The sequence below is a fragment of the Drosophila tropicalis genome, unplaced genomic scaffold (genome assembly GCF_018151085.1).
Source record: "Drosophila tropicalis isolate 14030-0801.00 unplaced genomic scaffold, ASM1815108v1 contig_401, whole genome shotgun sequence".
Lineage (NCBI taxonomy): Eukaryota > Metazoa > Arthropoda > Insecta > Diptera > Drosophilidae > Drosophila > Drosophila tropicalis.
The window spans coordinates 542,745-559,001 of record NW_027172864.1 but is presented as its reverse complement, the minus strand read 5'-3'; the positions used below and the strand labels follow the sequence as shown (position 1 = coordinate 559,001).

At 35.0% G+C, this 16,257-nt stretch overlaps 1 protein-coding gene and 1 long non-coding RNA gene across 5 annotated transcripts in view; one reads left to right on the top strand and one right to left on the bottom strand.

Moving 5' to 3' along the window:
- The first annotated feature begins 1,663 nt into the window (after window positions 1-1,663).
- Frmd5 (FERM domain containing) overlaps window positions 1,664-16,257 on the top strand; it is a 357,589-nt gene continuing 342,995 nt past the window's right edge. The window contains exons 1-2 of one of the 3 annotated variants that reach the window (XM_068285407.1): window positions 1,664-1,712; window positions 1,819-1,937. In XM_068285407.1, the coding sequence (XP_068141508.1) occupies window positions 1,670-1,712; window positions 1,819-1,937 (162 nt within the window). In that variant the 5' untranslated portion in view covers window positions 1,664-1,669. Of the gene's footprint in view, window positions 1,713-1,738; window positions 1,754-1,818; window positions 1,938-16,257 lie in introns of those variants that run through there. The other 2 variants (XM_068285405.1, XM_068285406.1) reach the window with 2 other exon arrangements.
- On the bottom strand, window positions 1,677-14,929 carry LOC137573474 (uncharacterized). Of its 2 annotated transcripts, XR_011031892.1 has the most exons (3): window positions 14,911-14,929; window positions 1,998-2,206; window positions 1,677-1,919 (listed from the first exon to the last, which is right to left on the bottom strand). It is a non-coding gene; the product is annotated as an uncharacterized lncRNA (long non-coding RNA). The 2 variants fall into 2 exon arrangements; XR_011031891.1 differs by lacking the exon at window positions 14,911-14,929 and having other exon boundaries at window positions 1,998-2,448.

Genomic DNA, 16,257 nt, shown 5'->3' with positions numbered 1-16,257 from the left:
AATTTGATTATGTGGTTATATTATAAATCGTAAATTAGATAGGTCTGGTGTCTCTTCTGCTGCCATTGAGCAAAATAAGTTCTCATACAATGATCAAGCTTCAAATGGAATAATATCAATTTTAGCAAAATGCGAGAAAGAAAACATAAAAAAAAAACCGGTCACGATTCTATTTTTTTTTTACATTTTGTCACAAATCTCGGGAACGGACGGACTTAGAGGCTAGATGTCTTCCCATTATTTGTAGCCCTTTCAATTCTAACTTTGCTGAAGAAAGTTTTAAAAAAAAATTAATATTTTAGAAGTTAAAAGTAAATAAAAAAAATCCATTTCGAAAAAATGACAACTTTGATGAAAAACTTCAGCAAAAAATTTTGTATGAAACCATCGTGAAACCATCGAATTTTGCCATGTCTTTTTTTTTTTTTTTTTGAAAAAAACTATTACAGTGTTATTATTCGCACAATCGCGTCGGATTGAGTGCCAAATTACAACTGAATTACGACTATTCTTATTCTAATGATTATTCCGAACTTCGTTGCATTGCCGAACGATGGAGAACGCCGGCTTAGAAGTCCGTCGTCTAAGAATGCTAGACTTGGCCGACTGCAGATTCTGAGAGTTGTTAACTTATATGTATGTGCGTGTGCATTATGGGTGCTTTTTTTCTATAAAAAAGAATATTTTTTTAACTCAAAAAAATTGGAGGCCGATTGGAACTTGTCTTAGGTTTACAATGTGACGCTCTAATATGGATAAACCATACAAATAAAACAAGAATTAGCGAGAAATTTAATTCTATTATTTTTTTTAACAATGTTGATATTGTTTTACAAAAACAAAATGGAAAACATAATTGCAAACGTTGCCTAATTGTTGGTTTTAACTATAATTTTATACAAAGAAGTTAAATTCGGCTATGCCGAAGTTTATATACCCTTGCAGTCCTTGACAATAATAATTTCACATGTTCAAAATTTGTTTTCTGCAACTCAATTCATTAATATACAAACAAAACAATTTTACTCTTCATACTATGTACAATTTGTTCTTCTTCTTCCCTCATTCCCTAAGCAAAGCAACGCACGCATACACATACAGTTTATGTAGCGTTGCGTCTGTGTGTGTATGCATGTGCTCTGTTGATTTGATGATGACGTAGTAGGCAGCAAGCAGAGCTGCCGGCAGCGATTGAACCGATTTATATAGACTGTAACTTGTGTTCTATTTATCCGATCAGGGTCAAATTTTGGGATCTGAGATTTTATATCAAATTCTATTATATTGGTATTTCATGGGGATACTCCAATTTTTGCAAAAATTTTTGTTCCAGAGTTATATGATATAGTAGTCCGATCCCAAAGATTTTCATACTTTATCTCACCCGGGTAAAAAAAAGCTCCCAAAAAAATTTCATCCCGATAGCTCTTAAGATGGCTGAGTAAAACGCGTACGCACCGACGGACAGACGGACAGACGGTCAGACGGACAGACGGACATGGCTATATCGACTTAGCTTCTCATGCTGATCAAGAATATATATACTTTATGGGGTCGGAAACGTCTTCTTCTGTGCGTTACAAACATCTGACCAATTTTATAATACCCTCTGCAAGGGTATAAAAATATCAAAAATGTAAATACATTTGACTATTAACGAATAACGGACATGCGCATTGACTATAAATATGTCGTATACATGGTTTTATTTTGTTAGTTATTTGCAGCAGAAATTAAAATGAACTTATTAAATGTTAGGAATACATACATAAGTTAGTTAAATTGCTTATCGTTACTTATTTGCATTTCTTGAAATAGTTCGCAGATTTATGACACTACAACAAAATATGTTTAAAAGCAGAAATGAGTGTCATGGTGCTTATAAATGCACTGTCCGACTGCTTGACGACTCGGATATTCTAGAATGTGAATTTCAAGTGAGTATTGTTATAATCGTATTTAAAATAATAATTATTAATGCGTATGTATATGCTCACCTCTAAATTTACTATGCAATAAGCATTCTGGGGGACTCACAGCTGACTTTTCGGTGGGATGCTCCAGTGACATTTAGAAAACACGGCCATTAAGTAGTAGCGACATTTAAAATGACAAGGGACAAGAAAGTCTCATTTGTATGGGTTAGAATTGTTGCCGTAATACAATTCTCGAGTTTTTCCGGTTCTCAAAAGCATTTTAGGCCTACCTTTTAAAAAAAATGGAAGAAAAACTTTCTAATAGAGTAATTATTCACTTTTAAGTTTTTGGCATCTCAAATTATCTGAAGTTGAACCACATCAAATTATTACGATTGTCTTTATATTGTTACTTTTGTGAGCAAAGCAAAATACACTAATCTCGCCAATTACACTGTGATAGTTTAAAAAAAAAAAAAAAAAAAAGACATGGCAAAATTCGATGGTGTCACCCTATTTCGGGTCCTGCGAATCGAACTGCATCATTAGTTTTTTAAGTTATCACGATGGTTTCATACAAAATTTTTTGCGGAAGTTTTTCATCAAAGTTGCCATTTTTTCGAAAGGGATGTTTTTTTCATTTGCTTCTAACTTCTAAAATATTAATTTTTTTACAAACTTTCTTTAGCAAAGTTTCTTAGAATTGAAAGAGCTACAAATGTTGGGAAGTTATCTATCCTCTAAATCCGTCCGTTCCCGAGCATTGGGACAAAATGTAAAAAAAATCGAATCTTGATCAAATTTTTTTTATGTTTTCTTTCTCGCATTTTGCTAAAATTGATATTATTCCATTTGAAGCTTGATAATTATAAGAGAACTTATTTTGCTCAATGACAGCAGAAGAGACACCAGACCTATCTAATTTACGATTTATAATATAACCACATAATCAAATTGAATTTTTTTAGATATGTTAACAAAATTAAACTAACTGTAGTTCTTTACTGTTTCAAAAATATTCATACAGTCGGTATAATAACGGCATATAAATTGTTTGACAATAATAGTTGTCAAGGGCGCCTTGATTGAGCATGGGAGAGGGGGAGGGGGTGCATTTAAATCAATTTACTTAAAGGGGAACTTGATAATGCATTATAAGAGTTATGTTAAGAGAAAAAAATGTTACCCCTTACAAACTTAAATACTGGTTACGCCCTTGATATTAGAAATATTTATTTCCTATGATATTCTACTGACATCGGTGGGTACTTATGAGAGCAAATATTACCTCTACTGATCGTGTAAGCATAGATGTTAATCGTAATTTTGACTTGCGAACAAGTCTCCTACAAGTTTAGCCGGATTTTGCTACGTGTGTGGAAAATTTACGAGCCCACAATGCAATAACAATTTGCAAAATTGGTCGAAAAGGTTGCGCCCAAAAATGGGTTTCGGCATTCCAATGATTTATATAGATTCACAATGGCATCATACGGATAACTGCTACGCATGCCAGAATAAACTCGCAAAACTAAAGAAGAGTTTTATGGTCTATAAAAGTGTTCAATCTGCACAGTATCTCATTCGGAGTATATTACAATTACAAAGATAGTCATAGCCCAAAAGAAAGGTATAATTCGTCAACATTTGTCACCGAACCTGAAGAGTTACTTTCAACGTATGATCCATCCCAAATCGATAAAACTTGTCAACATCTCTAGATATCCCAAGCTCGATTATATACGATGGTAAGACAACTAAAATTGTCACAAAGGCAAGCGAACTCTTTAGCACATCATTTACGATCTGTATGATCCATCCCAAATCGATAAAACTTGTCAGCATCTCTAGATATCCCCAGCTCAATTACACTGTGATAGTCGAAAAAAAAGACATGGCAAAATTCGATGGTTTCACTCTATTTCGGGTCCTGACGTTATTATACCGACTGTATGAATATTTTTGAAACAGTAAAGAACTACAGTTAGTTTAATTTTGTTAACATATCTAAAAAAAATTCAATTTGATTATGTGGTTATATTATAAATCGTAAATTAGATAGGTCTGGTGTCTCTTCTGCTGTCATTGAGCAAAATAAGTTCTCATATAATTATCAAGCTTCAAATGGAATAATATCAATTTTAGCAAAATGCGAGAAAGAAAACATAAAAAAAATTTGGTCAAGATTCGATTATTTTTACATTTTGTCCCAATGCTCGGGAACGGACGGATTTAGAGGCTAGATAACTTCCCAACATTTGTAGCTCTTTCAATTCTAAGAAACTTTGCTAAAGAAAGTTTGTAAAAAAATTAATATTTTAGAAGTTAGAAGCAAATGAAAAAACATCCTTTTCGAAAAAAATGGCAAATTTGATGAAAAACTTCCGCAAAAAATTTTGTATGAAACCATCGTGATAACTTAGAAAACTAATGATGCAGTTCGATTCGCAGGACCCGAAATAGGGTGAAACCATCGAATTTTGCCATGTCTTTTTTTCGACTATCACAGTGTTATTAAATACGTAGGGGCCTTACAAACAACGGCATCTGACGCAGGGCAGAGCGAATCGGCGGATCTGCCGATATTCAGCACAGTCGTCGCACGCCACCGCTTTTTCGTGGTGTAATACGCAAGCCGCATGGTTACAGAACTATCGACGAAAAATGGAAACAGAAGATATCGCTGTGTGATGCTCGCTTGTAGCGTTTAAGCTTCACATCAAATGTTCAAACAAGAAGAGAGTTGCAGGCCGAACTGAAAGCGTTCATTTTTGACAAAATCCATCTTCGATATGAAAGTTTTGTGAATGGGAAGGTATGAAGGTATTGCCAATGGAAATAACGTGGCAAATATATAATTGTGTGGCATGGCAATATTTAATCGATTTATTTTGATTATATTTGATTTTGAGATTAAAGCTAACGGTCATTGAGCAAGCACAAGTAAAAAACGAAAGCTGAAACATGGAGTGTGGCGCTCTTGACGGAACTATGCTCATAATCAAAATGAAATCGCGGGGAGAATAACTGCAGTCGAATTTTAAATCCTTAATATGCAACTGATTAAATTTTAAGCAATATCACAAGATCTAATATTGAGATAAATTAAATTGTTTAAATGGTTAAAATAACTGATTAGTAATATCACAAAAAAAAAAGTATTGGGAAAATAAATATTTAATTAAGAAATAAGACACCATATGACGACGTGTATTTTGTCGCGATGTCCGTGCTGGATAGTGTTTATTAAGTGACTTATTAGTTGAACCCTACTTAGTGGGCTGATTCACAGATGTGTCAGTTGTAGCTCTTGAATTTTGTTGGGAAAGTTTTGAAAAATCGACCAAACATTGATGGAGAAACCAAATTTGGTTTGTAGAGAAATTTACAAAAAACTGTTTTTCTTGAAAACTAAAAAAAAAAATTCAATAAAAAATCCTTCCCAAGCAGGGGCTTGGGATAGGGATCGCCAATAGAATTAATATAAAACTGATTTTCTTAAAAACTACAACGAATAAAGACAATAAATTTTTTAAGCATACTAACCGCAGGGTTCGTTTGCGTGAAAATTTGACCACGCCCACATCCGCCTTCGCAAATCAACTAAAAGTGATTTTCTCGAAAACTAGCAAAGTTGAAGTCACCAAATTTGGGTTGTAGACTTGTTTAGTATGCACGCAGATTATTAATTTTTAAATCATTTGCCACGCGCACTCCACCTCCATAATTTAGAAAAAACCGATTGCCTCTCTCATTTTTTTGACTATCGTAATGAAATTAGGCTCACAAGTTAGTCTTATTCATTTCTACCAACTTACCAAATTTAAATCGGACAAGAATCACGGAAACTATTCGTGTATGCGAGTTTTACTAGGCTGTTGAATGGGCGACGTCGGCCGTTGGCTAGTGCTGGCGCTAGAGTGCCCGTGTGTTTGTAGAATGGGCGAGAGAGCATTTGCTAGGAGGCATGTAAAAACAATTTAACAGAAAATACATTTGATTTTCGAAATTTGAAATGGTACATGGTATACCGAAGTCAGTGAGTCGAATTATTTACTTTATTTGTAAGTGCACTGTGCAACAAGTGCAAACTCCAACATGGAGTTTAATTCTATTAAAAGAATTATTTGCTCATTACGTTTCTTCGCGCCCTTGCGAAGTTGGTTGGTGTTATCTGATAGGAACCCTATGTAATGCTTTGTTTCTGATTTACTCATTCTCTCAAGAAAAAGGTCCTAGAGGAGTTTCCTTGGGCGTCTGAGCTTGATGTACTTCTCTCCTTTAGACTTCTTCTTTGGTTCTTCTTCGTGCCCAGTACTCAACTAGTGGTCCTTCTTTGGACACACCTCAAATACTTCTTCCAGAAGAGGTGCATCCTTTGTATGGTAGGTGCAGAGTTTAGAATGTCCAAGTCTTCTTGACCGAAATTGGAGCTTAGGGTGGGCTGGTGCTGGTCATCTCGCTCAGGCTTTTTAGTTAATATTGGTTAACTTTAGCGAGTGTCTTTTCCCATACATACACTGATTAATCACTGACCAATGCTCTGCCAATAACTAGTTACTTAAGTTTTCTGCCAAATTCACCCGCTTTTCAGTTATTTTTTTAACTTGATTTGTGCTTTTCCTGTTTATATACTGAAAGTCGAAGTTAAATCATAGTGCTCCATGGATGATTTGGAGTTAAGTTTATTTAAATGCGTGATGTCTGCAAAGAATTACTATCGGTGAATACCACATATTCACGCCCAAGTAAATAATGCCGAAAGTGTTTTAATGAAACATAGATTTATCGATTGTGGTTGTGGTTGCGATATTTTATTACGTGGGGTCTATTATCGATGCGATGCAAAAGAGTGGCACCATGGGTAAATATTTACTTAAGTTACTCGATATCAAACGAAAGAGAAAAATTCCACGAGCACAATCTCAGGTGCTTGGCGATTTATTTTGAAGTTTTTAGTTAAGTAATTAACAAAAGAAAATTAACTTGTCAGTATATTTTTAAACACATAATTTGTTTACTTTAAAATTTAATTTATTCCTTCTTTAAATTAAATTACATTTTTAAATTTTTTACAAAATGGTTGTCTGCTTTAAAAATAATTGTATAGTTTCAACTATTGCGGTTGACTCCCATGAATATATTCTTTTCTGGCTGTGTGCGGTTCACGTTAAGTGCGCAGGTTACACAGGTAGAATCTATTGCTAAAGGTGGTGCGTAATTAACAAAAGAAAATTTATGTATTTAGCGGGATTATAGCTAAAAGTAGCTGTTTCCGGCTAAGAAAGCTGTAACATTTTGAGATAGTATTGCTAAATGCCGAATTTTGGATACTGGAATGAGCGGCCTGAATAGGGATTCCGGGAGAAGGAAAATAACTCAATCTTCATTCGTTGAATTCAAAATATGAACTGGTTTTATTAACAAAGGTTTGGAGTTTATATATGGAATCTTAGTTTCTAGAAGGTAACAACTGTTCTTAAAATATCTTATTCTAATGAGACTTAAACCCGCGTTTTCGGGGGTTGAAAGTTATTATTATTTTGGGCACGGTGTCGGCCACTTGACATCCTGCCGTTGTGATCTTATGAATATATGAATTTTTAAGACTTATTTTTGTTTTATGCTTTTGTTTCGTTTTGTATATTTCTTTGGTGCACATTTGAATATTAATTTGGTGAAGCCATTTGAGATGAACACGATGCACATACGTAGATTTTGCAAAATTAGGCGGCCAAAAGTAAAAAAAAAAATAATTTTAAGAACAAACTATTGATGCACATTGTTAGGAGATGCTTCCGACCACATTTATTGAGACAGATTTTTCTCAAAAAAAAAAAATTTCAAAGGGGCTTATAACTACTTTCCGTGTCCGTCCCTGTAATATTTCTTAATAATATTCATAAGATCACAACGGCAGGATGTCAAGTGGCCGACACCGTGCCCAAAATAATAATAACTTTCAACCCCCTAAAACGCGGGTTTAAGTCTCATTAGAATAAGATATTTTAAGAACAGTTGTTACCTTCTAGAGACTAAGATTCCATATATAAACTCCAAACCTTTGTTAATAAAACCAGTTCATATTTTGAATTCAACGAATGAAGATTGAGTTATTTTCCTTCTCCCGGAATCCCTATTCAGGCCGCTCATTCCAGTATCCAAAATTCGGCATTTAGCAATACTATCTCAAAATGTTACAGCTTTCTTAGCCGGAAACAGCTACTTTTAGCTATAATCCCGCTAAATACATAAATTTTCTTTTGTTAATTACGCACCACCTTTAGCAATAGATTCTACCTGTGTAACCTGCGCACTTAACGTGAACCGCACACAGCCAGAAAAGAATATATTCATGGGAGTCAACCGCAATAGTTGAAACTATACAATTATTTTTAAAGCAGACAACCATTTTGTAAAAAATTTAAAAATGTAATTTAATTTAAAGAAGGAATAAATTAAATTTTAAAGTAAACAAATTATGTGTTTAAAAATATACTGACAAGTTAATTTTCTTTTGTTAATTACTTAACTAAAAACTTCAAAATAAATCGCCAAGCACCTGAGATTGTGCTCGTGGAATTTTTCTCTTTCGTTTGATATCGAGTAACTTAAGTAAATATTTACCCATGGTGCCACTCTTTTGCATCGCATCGATAATAGACCCCACGTAATAAAATATCGCAACCACAACCACAATCGATAAATCTATGTTTCATTAAAACACTTTCGGCATTATTTACTTGGGCGTGAATATGTGGTATTCACCGATAGTAATTCTTTGCAGACATCACGCATTTAAATAAACTTAACTCCAAATCATCCATGGAGCACTATGATTTAACTTCGACTTTCAGTATATAAACAGGAAAAGCACAAATCAAGTTAAAAAAAATAACTGAAAAGCGGGTGAATTTGGCAGAAAACTTAAGTAACTAGTTATTGGCAGAGCATTGGTCAGTGATTAATCAGTGTATGTATGGGAAAAGACACTCGCTAAAGTTAACCAATATTAACTAAAAAGCCTGAGCGAGATGACCAGCACCAGCCCACCCTAAGCTCCAATTTCGGTCAAGAAGACTTGGACATTCTAAACTCTGCACCTACCATACAAAGGATGCACCTCTTCTGGAAGAAGTATTTGAGGTGTGTCCAAAGAAGGACCACTAGTTGAGTACTGGGCACGAAGAAGAACCAAAGAAGAAGTCTAAAGGAGAGAAGTACATCAAGCTCAGACGCCCAAGGAAACTCCTCTAGGACCTTTTTCTTGAGAGAATGAGTAAATCAGAAACAAAGCATTACATAGGGTTCCTATCAGATAACACCAACCAACTTCGCAAGGGCGCGAAGAAACGTAATGAGCAAATAATTCTTTTAATAGAATTAAACTCCATGTTGGAGTTTGCACTTGTTGCACAGTGCACTTACAAATAAAGTAAATAATTCGACTCACTGACTTCGGTATACCATGTACCATTTCAAATTTCGAAAATCAAATGTATTTTCTGTTAAATTGTTTTTACATGCCTCCTAGCAAATGCTCTCTCGCCCATTCTACAAACACACGGGCACTCTAGCGCCAGCACTAGCCAACGGCCGACGTCGCCCATTCAACAGCCTAGTAAAACTCGCATACACGAATAGTTTCCGTGATTCTTGTCCGATTTAAATTTGGTAAGTTGGTAGAAATGAATAAGACTAACTTGTGAGCCTAATTTCATTACGATAGTCAAAAAAATGAGAGAGGCAATCGGTTTTTTCTAAATTATGGAGGTGGAGTGCGCGTGGCAAATGATTTAAAAATTAATAATCTGCGTGCATACTAAACAAGTCTACAACCCAAATTTGGTGACTTCAACTTTGCTAGTTTTCGAGAAAATCACTTTTAGTTGATTTGCGAAGGCGGATGTGGGCGTGGTAAAATTTTCACGCAAACGAACCCTGCGGTTAGTATGCTTAAAAAATTTATTGTCTTTATTCGTTGTAGTTTTTAAGAAAATCAGTTTTATATTAATTCTATTGGCGATCCCTATCCCAAGCCCCTGCTTGGGAAGGATTTTTTATTGAATTTTTTTTTTAGTTTTCAAGAAAAACAGTTTTTTGTAAATTTCTCTACAAACCAAATTTGGTTTCTCCATCAATGTTTGGTCGATTTTTCAAAACTTTCCCAACAAAATTCAAGAGCTACAACTGACACATCTGTGAATCAGCCCACTAAGTAGGGTTCAACTAATAAGTCACTTAATAAACACTATCCAGCACGGACATCCCGACAAAATACACGTCGTCATATGGTGTCTTATTTCTTAATTAAATATTTATTTTCCCAATACTACTTTTTTTTGTGATATTACTAATCAGTTATTTTAACCATTTAAACAATTTAATTTATCTCAATATTAGATCTTGTGATATTGCTTAACATTTAATCAGTTGCATATTAAGGATTTAAAATTCGACTGCAGTTATTCTCCCCGCGATTTCATTTTGATTATGAGCATAGTTCCGTCAAGAGCGCCACACTCCATGTTTCAGCTTTCGTTTTTTACTTGTGCTTGCTCAATGACCGTTAGCTTTAATCTCAAAATCAAATATAATCAAAATAAATCGATTAAATATTGCCATGCCACACAATTATATATTTGCCACGTTATTTCCATTGGCAATACCTTCATACCTTCCCATTCACAAAACTTTCATATCGAAGATGTCCGTCCCTGTAATATTTCTTAATAATTAATAATTTATGCATAGTTTCAATAATTATATGAAGTTATAGTTGGCCACCTATAGCCACCTATTCACGAAATATATGTAGTTAGCCCATATTCAACAGAAAACCTTGCTGTTTTAGTATAAAGTTAAAAAAAAAATTAAATTAATGTATTTTAATAAGAAATTAATGTATTTTAATAGGAAACAATAACATTTAATTATTTTTTCCATTTAAAGTGTATCCTATTAAAAATGTGCACCGCATAAAATACATTAATACATTATTAAAATACATTAATTTCTTATTAAAATACATTAATTTAATTTTTTTTTAACTTAATACTAAATAGCAAGGTTTTCTATTGAATATGCGCTAACTTTGACTACCTACTCGTGTTTGACATAGATTATTGATATAAATCGCGGTTAATAAGTCACGGAATATGGGCCGAGCCAGGCTGTATTCGTCAAAGATTTCGACTTCGACTTCCGACTTCGAGGTGACTGGAAGAGCCATTTTCGCGGACAACTGCTTGATTCGCTCTCCGAACAAAGACACGCCTCCCTCGTATACCATATATCAGTATTCGTATTTAGCTTTGATTGTAGCTATAGCACTATCTTTGTCTCGTTTAGTCGACAAAGATTTATGCGGTTACCCAAAGTGACTTGAGCTGTTCTAAGTGTTTTTTGATAGACATAACTTGCACATCGGTAGCTAGAGTCAAGGCTTCTGGAGCCTCGAGAAACAAAGTCGGAAAGAGACATCGTGGAGTGTTCTCAGAGCTGTTGCGAATCGAATTGGATTTATAGTTTTTTGGACCTCTCAAAACATTTCTAATGTTTATTTATTTGGACACAAGTTCTAATGGGTTTCTGATTATATTCCTCTAATAACTTCATATTGCCTGTCTGTTCTGCTAAACAAAAGTTTGCAGCCCGCCCCACCCTCGAATATTTTTATTTACTGTTGGCTGTATAAGACAGTACAAAAACAGTTTTTACTTTTTGGCTTTCGTGATTAGCACTTGGATCCAACTGTACAACTTCCATCCTGTACAACTTCCATTCCATGACAATTGAAAAAATATGAATATTAAATGAAAGTTTAGGGTCAAACATAACGCTTTAGTCTTTGAATGATGGTACACAATCTAACAGAACAGACTAAATAGAGTAATGAACTAGGAGCGGAGACAAACGACTGAAAGTCATAAAAGAACAGAACGCATCGAGATCTGAATGCATGTGCTGTTGGAAAAAAGGATCATTATAGGAATAACAAATCTTGACGTCATCCGCAAACATGAGCACGCGTAAATGAGCCAAGGCCAAAAGCAAATCATTTATAAACAATGTAAATAATAGTGGGCCCAGATGACTGCCTTGGGGTACACCTGACGTAACTCGAACAGTTTTAGATATCGAGGAACGAAAAGACACCTTTTGGGTTCTGCCAATAAGATACGACTTTGACCAAGCCTATAGTTTTGAGGAAAAACCCATGATGTTAAGTTTCGCGAGAAGCATAGAATGATCAACCGTATCAAAAGCCTTACTAAAGTCAGTATAAATAACATCAGTTTGACACTTTTTACGGAAGCCATGGTGTACAAGGGTAGTCAATTCTAAAAAGGTTGGTAAGCGACAAACGACCTTTCATGAAGTCATGCTGACAAGGAGAAATAGTGGATCTGGATAGATGTTGAAGGGAAGACGTAATAATTTTCTCAAACAGTTTAGGTATTGCCGAAAGTTCGGCAATGCCACGGTAGTTGGAAACATCCGATTTGCTACCCTTTTTAAAAAGCGGAATAATAAAAGACTCCTTCCAAATATCAGGAAATCTACAAGTCTCACTCGATATAAAGAATAACCGAGCTAAAGGCTTAGATAGGGAAATCGAACACATTTTAAGGATGCAACTAGGTATATTATCAGGCCCGGGAACGAAGGAAGATTTCATAGATGACAAGCTAGAGATAATACAGTCTTCAGTAATACTGGGAAAAAACATACAATTTAAATGTGGGCTTGAAAAGGGATAGGGTGTGGGATCCGAAACAGTAGTAGAATATGTCGACTGAAAGAATTTAGCAAACAGATCTGCAATATCTGAATCATATTAGCAGTCTGGTCGTTAAGTCTGAAGGTGGAAGGTAGTACATTAGAGCGTCTTTTGGAATTGACAAAGTTGTAAAATCTTTTGGGGTTATTATAAAATTCAGCCTTACAGCGAACGAGATAATTGTTATAGCATTGAGTAATTCAAAGACAAAATTGAGATTTGGCTATACAATAATTTACATAGTCAAGTCGCGAACCAGTTTTTTTTAAATCTTTTAAAATATCTCGATTTAATGTTACGGAGATTAGAGAGCCTACGTGTGAATCAACTGGCGCGCTGGAGACAGTAGAGACATTCACATAAGGAACGCATTTATCAATTAGAGAATTAAGAGCAGAATAGAAAAACTTCACTGCACAATCTATATCGCAGCACTCAAATAGAAACGACCAATCAAAAGAGAAAATAAGGCTGTTAAGAAGATTGAAATTTGTTTTACGAAAACATCTACGACGAGAACTTAAGATGTTATTAAATGAATTAGTAACGGAATTGTAAGAAATATTAACTTCAATGGTAGGGTGATAAGGATCTTCAGGTTTCACTAGTGGCTGTGTTCATGATACAGCACTAACAGTGGGATCAGAGACAAAAACAAGATCAAGGATTCTTTTAGAAGAGTTAAGAAAGAATTTAACTGATATAGTGGACATTCAAGTAGGCTATCAAGAAAAACAAGTTAAGATGAAGGAATTAAGAAAGATAAATTATCATCAAAAAGTCAAGAAATATTATCTTTCGGACGACTAAAAATAGTTCGTAAAGCATCAGCATGGTGCACGTACATCATGATATCAGAAGCTGGGGGAATATATGAACAAGGGATATATAGGCTAAAGTTAGAACATGTAACTTCGACGCAAATAAACTCAACACCTAAGGGGATATCAATCGGCACCACACTTGAACACAGATTCGAGTTGACAGCAATGAATTCTCCACCGCCACGACGACCAACACGATCAAGCCTTATTGGGCGCAAACTCGTGTATAACTTGGCCCTCTGGCCAAAAATTAGCGTCAACCATAGCTGAGAAATACTCATTTGGTATTGTAATTTTAAAAGAGGAAATTTCGCGAGGCCTGGAAAACTTAAACTTTTGAATGAAAACCTTAGCAGGGCATATATTATCATTGTAAGCTGCCACAGCCGACTCAGAAGTATCAGGAGCAAGCCTGGAGATGAATAATTGCTTGCGATGAGGCACTACAGTTAGTGAAGGCGGAGGAGCATTGGGATCTGCAAGTGATTGAACATGATCGTATGATTGATCAGAGTTCCCGTGAGGGATAGATTGAGGTACATCAGGGCTTGAAATGGGTGGAAGATGGTGTAGGCGAAAGTAAAATGAGAGACGAAGTAATAGAGAGAGCTGGCGGCTGCTTACGAGGCAACTCAAGGCTACATTTCTTGGGCAATTTCTCAGAAGGTGGAACAAACTTGAATTGCGACAATAAATGTACGCTAGAGTCACACTCGTTAGACAGCTGTTTGGCCAGTTTGTTTAAAGAAAGAAACTTTAAACGAAGATCCCTATACATACGGCTAAAATCAAGCTGCTGGCTGGCACAAGATGGGCAATTCCAGCGCATTCATCCAAGCTCAGGCCTAGACACAGACAAACGAGAAAATTTGTCATAGTCGCTAAGTCATTAAGGGCTGCACATTTCAAGTGAATTAGATTATCGCAGAACCAGAAAGATATTGCTGTATACTGATCATCAAAACGATCAGAATGCTTGCAAGTTGAAAGAAACACAATGCAAAAATATATAGAAAATTTAGAAACACGGCACTAAGATACTTATCGATAAAAAATCAATAAATACAAATAAAGAAAAAGTGCAAGAACAGTTAAAAACCAAGCTTTGAGAGGCGGCGTTACAAAAGTGATTACGCGATAGTAAAGCTGAGGTCCAGAAATAATAGGAAGGAGATATATTGAGGGTGCACAAGGGTGAAAAGAAAAATAGAGAATAGAGAGCACTGACTAAAAGATATAGAGTTTAAATTATAGACACACAACAGACTGCAATGTGAGCGCAAGTTTTGTTAACAGTTGTCTGTTAACATTTAATTAAATAAAATAATATTTTTATTGTTTTTCTTTTTAATTATATAAAGCTATTTATTTCAGTTTTGTTCTTCACTTGTTCACTTGTTCATATTTTTTCAAAGAGTGAGCTCAAAAGCTTTCTGATAGTCGAGATAGAGCTTTTGAGCTTTTATTTCTAGATCGAGCTAGTTAAATGTAGATGAAAAGAGAGAGAAAGAACTTCGACTACATAACTTCCCTATCGCTTAAATTAAGACTCTCCTGAGTTTTACAATTCGTTTATATATATACATATATTAGTGTTCGGAATACAATTCTGGTAGATTATGTTGCATTTCAAGTCTGATATTTCTTCTTTCTTTTTATGTTGGAGCTATGTACATTATTTAACTTAAATTTTCTATATTTCGGTTCATTTTTGTGTCTTAGAGACTTATAGTTTTTATACCCTTGCAAAAAGGGTATATTAATTTTGGTCAGAAGTGTGCAACGCATAGAACGAAGCATCTCCGACCATACAAAGTATATACATATATTCTTGATCAGCACGACGAGAAGAGTTCAAATAGCCATGTCCGTCCGTCCGTCCGTCCGTCTGGCTCAACGCAAACTCCTCCTAGACCGTAAGAGCTACAGAGCTGAAATTTTGCACATAGGGTTGTATACTGCAGGGGTTGTATATCTCGGATTCAGCCGGATCGGACTATATCATATAGCTCCCATACAAACCCCAAAGTCACGAACAGTGACTTTTCTCAATAACTTCGTTATTTTCTGTGCTATTATCGTGAAACTTAATATTATTACGCCTATTAACTACTGTGCCAAATTTGATCAAGATCGGTGGAAAACAGTGACTATGATCAATATCTTCGTTATTTCCTATGATTGTAGGCCATTCTTTCCCAAACATAAGCCTTTGTAGATAAAACGTTCTTCCACATTGATGGCTAATAGGTAAGGAAAGAGTTACCAAAAAAGTTGCAAGGGTATACAAACATTGACGCGGTCGAAGTTAGCCCCGGCCCTATGGTTTATATATCCTTCGTTTCTAGTTTCTTCAAAGTTTTCTCTTGTTTCACTTATAGATGTAATGTAGTGCTCCTTATATTTTAGAATGTTATTATATATAATTTTTTTGTCACAATTTCCATATTCAATATTCAGTGGCGTATCTTGTATTGTAGAGTGATAGCTGTTATTATAATATTCTATGGCTTTACTAACTTTATCTTTGACTAATAGATCTTTGTTTTCAAGATAAGCTTTGTTCGCTTGACTCCCTTGTGTTTTATTTCCATAATTCGCCAAATTAATCAGTTTAAACAGTTTTTTCTTTTTCGTGATTAGTGTTTGGTGCATTTACATATTTTTTTATTTTTTTTCTTTCGTCATTGCTTCTGCAGTTGCTCCCCCTCATCGCCCCCATCATACCATCAGT